Source organism: Octopus bimaculoides, chromosome 19, assembly GCF_046866305.1.
Source record: "Octopus bimaculoides isolate indiv1 chromosome 19, ASM4686630v1, whole genome shotgun sequence".
Classification (NCBI taxonomy): Eukaryota; Metazoa; Mollusca; class Cephalopoda; order Octopoda; family Octopodidae; genus Octopus; species Octopus bimaculoides.
Window position 1 is genome coordinate 27314889 of NC_142946.1, and position 9315 is coordinate 27324203.

At 35.4% G+C, this 9315-nt stretch overlaps 1 protein-coding gene across 2 annotated transcripts in view; it reads right to left on the reverse strand.

Annotated features, from left to right (window-relative positions):
- Positions 1-9315, reverse strand: part of LOC106867947 (sodium-dependent multivitamin transporter) — a 176953-nt gene that overhangs the window by 86954 nt on the left and 80684 nt on the right. For both annotated transcript variants that reach the window (XM_052974692.2, XM_052974693.2), the window contains one exon: positions 7524-7594. In XM_052974692.2, coding sequence (XP_052830652.1) covers positions 7524-7594 — 71 coding nt within the window. The remainder of the gene's footprint in view (positions 1-7523; positions 7595-9315) is intronic.

Sequence of the window (9315 nt, forward strand, 5' to 3'; positions counted from 1 at the left end):
AATTATTATTGGTTTGAATATGAATTCATAGCCTGGATATAGAAGCTGGAGGTTTCGAAGTAGTTGTCCATAGATATCCTCTTTTTCTTTGATTTTCAAAGAGGTGTGTGTGTGTGTGTGTGTGTGTGTGTGCGTGTGTGCGTGCGTGCGTGCATGCGTGCGTGCGTGTGTGTGACTCTCTTCTGTATTTAATCATTTAGATTCTTCCTCTGAAGAATGAGCTGGTTTCTGACAAAGATACAAAGCTCCATCATTGGAATGTAGATAACTAAATCAATGTCACATTTTAAACCTGAGAAAAGTCTCGCATAGTTTTACTGTTCCACTTACAGATTGTATTTGTAATGTGCGAATCAGTTGGTTGATTTCTTTTTCTGAAAATCCACGCTTATCCAGATTGACAGTTAGGCATTTACTTACAAAACCAAGTGGTATGAATGTAAATTTTTAATCTGGATATAGAATCTGGAGGTTTCGAAGCAGTTGTCCATAGTTAGCTTCTTTCTTTTCGATTTTCAAGGAGATATTCACATCAGCAGGACAGCTAACTTCTATGACAGTACATACTTTTTCTTGTCTGTTCCAAACAACAATATCTGGCCTGACAGATGTTTTGCTGGAGATGTTCCACCAGTATTCCTTGTGCTGGTATTTATGTATTCAATAACAGGGGCATTCTCTATATTCCGGGACAGCCTTTTTTCCAAATGGCATTGTATATTGTTTTTGCAACATCAAGTCGCACTGGGACATAATACTTTGATGACATTTTTGGGCAGCTGCTAATCACATGTGTGATGTCTTCCACAGAAATATGACATAAGCTACATTTACAGTTGCATCTTGGAACTTCAAGAACTTCATTGTCTCTTTTATTGATTAGGTATTGAGTAGCAATCTCTTGTTCTTGAATTGTGTATGCATAACCTTCGAAATGTGATGTGATGTAGAAATCACAAGCCCAAGTGAGGCTTCACTTCATGTTAATGTTACTATCTTCTTCATGTGTCCGAGAAACATACCCACCCATGCATGGTCTTTTTTTTGGCATGCTGAGCATTTCACATCCAGGTTTTCTTTGAGGTATGCTAGTCCAGCTGATTTGGGGTTGTATGAGAGGTTATCAGGAAGAGAATACTTCCTGAGAACATCACTTCCAACATATAGGATATTGTTTTCTTCACTTTTCAGCACCAAGGTAATGTATTCATTTTTGCTGCTGTTGTTGAGCAAGTGCTGTCTGAGAGTGACTATGTGACATTCAAAGCCTGTATGCACTAACCTCCTTTATCGCTTCTTAGAGCTTCTCAATATCACTATTTTTGCATTGATTTCCATTTGATGTTAGAATCTTGTGGGTTTTAATGTCTATGGAGTGGGTTTCTTTTACCAGTCAAGTATCCCAAATGTTAGAATCAGCACTGGTATTACAAATGCATTATGGGATATTGTTTAGTTGTAAGAGGAGACTTCGATCTGCCATATTTTTCTTAGTCTGGTGTAATATTCTTGAGTTACTCTATCTTTATTCCCAGTACCTTGGTATGATAGATTTTCATCAATGCCAAGGTACTTGTAATATTCTTTGTGTGGGACAAGAGAGATGGTGAGACCATTGATGCACAGGTTTTGTGTCTAGGAGACTGATTTTCCCCATTCAACAATTAAATAAGAATATTTCTTCAGGCCAAATTCCATTCTTATGTCAGCTGAAAATGTTGTTATTAATTCCAGTTGCTTTTTGGCATTTCTAACATTTTTTGCATAAATCTTGAGGTCATCCACAAAGAAATTATGGGTTACATTAATATTTCTTACAGTTGCAGACCTTAACATGCAACCATTAGTTTTTTATAGCAAGAATGATATTGGGTTTAATGTCAAAATGAACAGATGCTCAGAGAGCTTATATCCCTGTATGTATGTATTTATATATCTATGTATGTATGTACATACGTACATACTTACGTACATATGTATGTATGTATGTCATTGTTCAGTTTTATATCAAGATTTCTTGCCAATAGAGAAAGAGTTGGTTTCTATCCTAGATCCAAGGCTCCTTCATTGGAATTTCTATATCAACAATAGGATATTTTTGTATGTATGTATGCATGTATGTATGTATGCATGTGTGTATGTATGTATGCATGTGTGTATGTATGTATGTATGCATGTATGTATGTATGTATGCATGTATGTATGTATGTATGTATGCATGTATGTATGTATGTTGTTATTCAGTTTATTTCAAAATTTCTTGCCAATAGAGGAAGAATCGGTTTCTAACCTAGATCCAAGGTTCCTTCATTGGAACATCAAAAACAGGGTATTTTTGTTGTATGTATGTATGTATGCATGTATGTATGTATGTATTCTCATGCATATAGTTGCATATCTAGACATGCTTATATATATTTAAATGATAAAACTTGTGGAAAGTTTTACAGATTTTTACAGTTCCAGTGAAGGATTGGATGTGTAGTCTTTCAATTGGCTTTCTCCTTTCTGGTTTTGAGAAGCTTAATTTCTCAAGATTGGTATTTAGGCAGTGTGTTACATATCCCAGGGCCCCAATAATTACAGGTATAAACCTGAACTTGTAATCTGGATAGAGTAACTGCAGATTTCTCAATACTTCAGCGTAGGCGTTCTCTTTTTCACTGATCTTCAGCTTTATGTTTTATGTTAACATCCGCTGGGCAGTTAATTTCCACAACTGTGCACAGTTTCTCTTCTTCTTCTTCTTCTTCTTCTTCTTGTATGTATGTATGTATGTATGTATGTAATGTGTGTATGTAATGTGTGTATGTAATGTATGTGTGTATGTATGTATGTATTTGTTTGCTTGTATTTGTTTGCTTGTATTTGTTTTACAGCTGGCTTCCATTGTTTCACAGCTGGCTGCACTTCCTATCTTCCCTATCACTATTACCTATTTTTCAAGGGCATATGGCGTAGTGGTTAAGAGCGCAGGCTACTAACCCCAAGATTCCAAGTTTGATTACAGGCAGTGACCTGAATAATAATAACATCGAAAAAATACCTTAGGAATGAGAACCTAGGTTCAAAATTTCCCCAAGACACCTAATGAAGGCTGGAGGGTGTATCAGCCGAAACATTGTGTTAACAACATCAAAATGAGGACAAATATCCATCAAATGTAAATAATGTAAATAAGGGAATTTTAATTTGACACTTCTGGTGTAGAAGCAAAACTTGGTATCAAAGTTCCTTAAGGTTAATTAGCGAAGACAAAAGTTCTAGTTAGAAGGAAAATAGGCAGAGAGCTAATCCCTTCAGGTAAATAGTTCTGTTTGATATGTAGAAGAGGTTTTGGTAGAAATCCCATATGGTATACTCAGTGCAAACTATGGACACATCAGAGGAGCAGTGGAATCACAGGAAGGTTAACAGAGAAAGTAGACTTTGTGGCAGATGCATAGGTGAAATAAACACACAAAAATTGATTTCCTTAAATGCTCAGGAGGATCCTTAGAGGTAGTGGATAGGTGAACTAATTAGCAGGGCTAAAAGAATAGTTGCTTGAAAAAAAAAAGCTAGAGAAAGCTCAGAGAAGTATTACTCTGTTGGTAACAAAAGGTCTCTCTCTCTCTTTCTCTCAGAGTGTGGGGTAGATAATATTATAGCTGTGTAAAACAGCAATGCTACATAGTTGTAAAACTTGGGTTGTGGATGTAGAGGAAATGCAAAGACTAGAAAGAAATGAGGTTAGCATGCTCCACTGGATATGCAACATCGGTGTACATGCATTACAAAGTACAAATGTGTTGCGAGGAGAATTGAGCATAAGAAGCATCAGATGTGGTGTGCAAGAGAAAAGACTGTGCTTGTATCTGTTGTCATGTGATGCAGATGGATGAGGACAGCTGTATAAAGTAAAGTACCCATTGCTAAATGTAGAAGGAACCTGTGGAAGAGGAAGACCCAAGAAGATCTCTTGGAGGAAATGACAAAAAATGGAGATGAGTGGGATGCACTTGAGAAGACCGCTTCAACTCGGTAAAAATGAGGTACAGTCAAGTCTTCTCTCACAACTCATCTTGTAATACTCATCTCTCCATTCGATCTTCTAACTGTGATACTATTCACGCAGCTGCTGTATTCCTCCCTACACTTCACATTCTATCCCTACTACTGTCCCTTGTCACCTCTTCCTCTCTAACCTACAAATATTTCCTTTCTTTCACTTCCCTTCCTCCACCAAACTGATATTTACTGTATCCACCTCAACCCTTATCTCTAATCATTTGTTACACTCTTTTCAATCTAGTGCACTCACCATTTCTATTCTTCTATCCCTACTCTCTCTCGCTCTCTCTCTCTCTCTCTCTCCCTCTCTCTCTCTCTCTCTCTCTCTCTCTCTATCTCTCTCTCTCTATCTCTCTCTCTCTCTCTCTCTCTCTCTCTCTCTTATTCACCTTGTATCTTGACCTCACATTTTTCTGTCATTCCAGATGGGAAAGCCAGGTGTTCCCTTCCCTCTTGGGCAAGACACCTGCTCCTGTCTTTCTATGATACTTTTATATCCCCCAATACTATAGTTCACTCAGTTGAGCAGTCTCGTCTTGCAAGTTCTTGGTGACCTCACCAGTACTGGTACCATGACAAACGTTAATAAAGAAATAAAAAGTACTCAGTACACTCTGTAAAGGGGTTGGCATTAGAGGGACGTCTAGTTGTAGAAACCATGCTAAAATAGACACTGGAGCTCAACACAGCTTTTTGGCTCACTGGTTTCTGTTGAACTGTCCAACCCATGCCAGCATAGAAAAGGGCATGTTAATGGATGATGAGAATGATGTTACAACTGGCTTGCATGAAATAAATTCATGCAGAAGGCTTTAGTTGGCCTAGGGCTATATTAGAATATACTTGCCCAAGCAGTTACTCAGTGAGAGTGAACCAGAAATCACATGGTTATATGTATTTTTTATCCACACAGCTATGTCTGCACTTGTAAGTATATTTGTATGTTAGTGTGTGTGTGTGTGTGTGTGTGTGTGTGTGCATGTGTATGTGTGTGTACATGTGTGCATGTGTGTGTATGTATGTATGTATGTACACGTCTGGGTCTCACCAATATGTCCTTGTCAAGTTTGCATCTACTGCTTCTCTTATCTTTGTTACCTTCTCATCTCTTTATCACTCATCTCACCATTACTCATGCATTCTTCTTTCCCTCATCCACCTTCTTTCCATTTCTTTCCTTTCTATTTGTTGTAGTATTTTACTGGTAGAGATTGAAGCTCTTTTTCCACCCCATCATCCTATTTGTACTGCAGTTATTGCTTCTCACCAATGTCACTAGCTATTGATATCCATCAATCACCATTGACTACCTCCACCAACTATTCATCACTCTCTGCCTCCCCCCACACATACACACACTCTTAAAACTGACTCACCACTCTTGCTAATTCTTCTTCCATCATTACTCTCTCTTCTATTCAGTTTCTTGGACATTACTCTATGATTGTGTGGAGGTATGTGGCTTAGTGGTTAGGGAATTGGATTCATTATCATAAGACTGTGGTTTTGATTACTGGACTGGCTGATGCATTGTATTCTTGAGTGAAACACTTCATTTCACATTGTACCAGTTCACTAAGCTAGCAAAAATTAATAATCCTGCAATGGACTGACATCCCATCCAGGTGCGGAATATATACGCCATGAAATTAGGAAACTAGCCCTTGTGAGTCAGCATAACTCAAGAAAGTAACTTTACCATTTTGACTCTCTGATGTGTACAAATACATCCTAAAATAGTAGGACTCTCCAGCCTTACATGATATAGAGTAGGTTCACTAGTGGAGGGTCATGATAAAGTGTGTCCAGTACACTTTATTACATACTGACTGCATAAAGAGTTTGGAAAATAAACAGAAGCAATATAGGGTCATGAGGACCCTTTAGTCTTGTCCAAAACATGATAATTTTTCTAGTACTGGTACCATAAAAGACATCAAGTACACTGTGTACAATGATTAATGATAGGAAAGCCATACTAACCAAACCAAAAAAATTTGTACAAGCAAGATGTGTACATGTCACCCATCTAGAAGAGCAGTAATTCCAAATAATAATTCATACTGTGATGACTTGTACAATCCATACCAGCATGAAAAGTGGATGTAAAATGATGACGATGATTATAATGAAGATGACAATGATGGCATTCTTGTTGTTCACATTGAAGAACTGGTTACTATTAAAATTTTGGCAATATATAAATTCTAAACTACCTAAAATGCTATCTCATCTACATTTATCAGTAAATTATAAAATCAGGCTTATACACTTCCACAATGTATCTAAAGACCCATGGTTGAAAACCATGACATTAAACTTTAAGAATTAAAAGGATTAAATGACAGAACCATGGAAAAGATAAAGACATTGAGAAGGACTCAAGAATAGATTTGTATGAATGAAAAATAAGATACTTATTCAAGGCAGTGCTGCAGCATGGCCACAGTTAAAATGACTGAAACGAGTAAAAGAATAGAAGAATACTGAAAGTCATGATAATACCACTTAAAATTAGTAGCGGGTCAACTGAATTCAAAATTCAAGTTTTTATTGCAGAAAATAGTAAAATATTTTTAAGTAAGTTTGAATCAAAGCAGATGTAAATGAAGGTGATATTAAAAACGTTGGAACTGATGATAAATAGTACAAATAATATATGTATATGTATACCCAAGTCTGTGTATATGAATATACTTGAAAGAGTGAAATTAATAAATAGATTATAAGAATTGGTCTGATGAGTAACTGATACTAACTTTGTTTTATAATCCTTTGAAGTCTGTGTAGAGGTCTTGAGATGAAAATAAATAGGAAAAACAAGCCAACAGAATGTAAAAATAATTTGTTCTACACATTATAAATCCTCTAGACAATGAGAGAAACTCCTGATTTAGAGACAACAAATTTAAATATTAAGAGCAAGAGAGGTGTTTAAACAAAGTGAACTTGAAGAATAGATTGAAATGACAAGCTGAGTTATTTAGTTTGAGAAAGGGAAGAGAAAAATAAGAGAGAGAGAAGCATAAAATTAAACATAGTCATGTCACAAAAGAAAAATCAGAATTAATAAGTGTCATAAAATGAAAGGCAAGTATTTTGAGAAAAATAGTTATAATGAGCTGAGTTGTAGATATTTCACTTCACTTTCAACTAAAATAAATTTACAGTAAGATAGGGGATGATATTGTGGTATTGAGCGAGTTGCTTAAATGAGAGTGATCTATAGAAGATATGATCCTGAATAGATGGAAATAAAGATAAGAAATGATACAAATTCTAAATTTAATGAATGACACAATACAGATGATGGTGCTGAGAATGAGAAAACCATTTTAAAACTCATGTAGCAAGTGCATTCTATTCTGGTCATTTTTTTTTTTTTTTAATAAATTAAAATAGAAAATCCTTTTGAAAGTTATTTAATAAGTAATGAAACAAATATAATTTTTTAAATATAACCTACTTACTCAAAGTAAAGTCTGTCATGTTCTTTAGCTATATTCCAGATTCTGCCAAATCCTCCCAAGACAATACAACCCTGAGAAAAAAATTGGCTGGAATTATTTGAATGCAAAGAAACCAATTTATAATAGTTAATCTTGGTGTTTAGCTCAATTAACTTTCCTTACAAAAAAATAATAAATAAATAAAAATAAGAAGTATTATCCTATTGAAGAATGAAAATTATCTTCAGTTTCAATATTTCTAGTCAAAAATATATACAATAATTAAATTATTTCCTCTTAATAGTTCTCTTATCATTAATAAAATGGTAATTCAGTGATACAATGCAAAGTACTGAAGTATTTTCCAAGTTTCAGTTGAGTTGTAGTTTTACAATTTTTTCTTATTTTCTGTTCACATGCAACCAAGACATTGAGGTTCTCTCTGGAGAAATATCATGTAACAGAAACTCAACTTGTGTCCTGCAGCCAAACCAACAACAGATACTCTTTCAGTGAGTTAATCACTCGGATACTATATTCCTAGATTTTAGTCATGACTTTGTCTTATACTCATTTAGTTGATTTCTATCAAATAGCTAAATTCATGTGACTTTCATATCTTTAAGGTGTTATTTCCCTCTTAAGGACTTAAGTTTACAAAGTAACTTAAACCCACAAAGACTTTACACCTATTTATAGGTATACATACACACACACACACGTGTGTGTGTGTATGTGTGTGTTTGTTTATGTGTGACAGGCTTCTACACAATTTCTATTAACCAAACTGCACTCACAAAGCATTGGTCAATTCTAGGCTTTAGTAAAAGTCACTTACCCAAGATATCATTCAATGGCATCAAACCCAAAACCATGTAGTTGCATGCTTGTACCAGTGCATAAAAAATTATGTACCGAACAATATCATTTCAGCTCAATGTTCTCTAGTAATGTCTCCTAGAGACCTCCATCCTTAACATGTCTTGAATTTTAATACAAAAGAAATTGTTTCCACATCAAAATTTCAAAATATACTTAAAGTTTCTCTTTAGAGGTTTTCATTATCCTTATAAATTTATATTTAATTTTCAAAAATACTACCAATTTATTCTTCTTTTTATGACAACCCTTATATGATATTAACCATGCATTGCTGTGTGGTAAGAAGTTTGCTTTCCAAACATGTGATCTTGGGTTCAGTCCCACTGAATGGTACCTTGGGCAAGTGACTTCCACTATAGTCCCCCATTATAGCCCTAGGCTGACCAAAGTTTCATGGGTGGATTTGGTAGACAAAAACTAAAAGAAGCCTCTGTATGTATGTATGTGTGTGTGTGTGTGTGTGTGTGTGTATGTGTTTGTCCTCCACTACCACTTTTTTTTTTTTACATCCCTGTAATTTAGCAGTCTGGCAAAAAGAAACTGATAGAATAGGTACCAGACTTAAAAATAAGTACTGAGGTAGATTTGTTCAACTAAACCTCTCAAGGTGGTGCCCCAGCATAGCCACAGTCCAAAGACTAAAACAAATAAAAAGTAAAATGTTTGTTGCCACATGGAAGCAATTACATCTGCTCTTTCAATATTTAGAAAACTTCATGTTTGAATTATTTTTCCTTGGTTTTAGAATACATGTCTCTGCATGTAAGAGGCAACTAAAAAGGTTGGCAACAGGAAAGACATGGCCATAGACACTACCTCAGAAAAGTTGTCCAACCCATTCCATCACAGAGAAGTAGATTTAAAACACTGATGAGGAATCATGATGGTTCTGATAGATTCCTACTTCAAAGGAGCCAGCAATAATGAATAA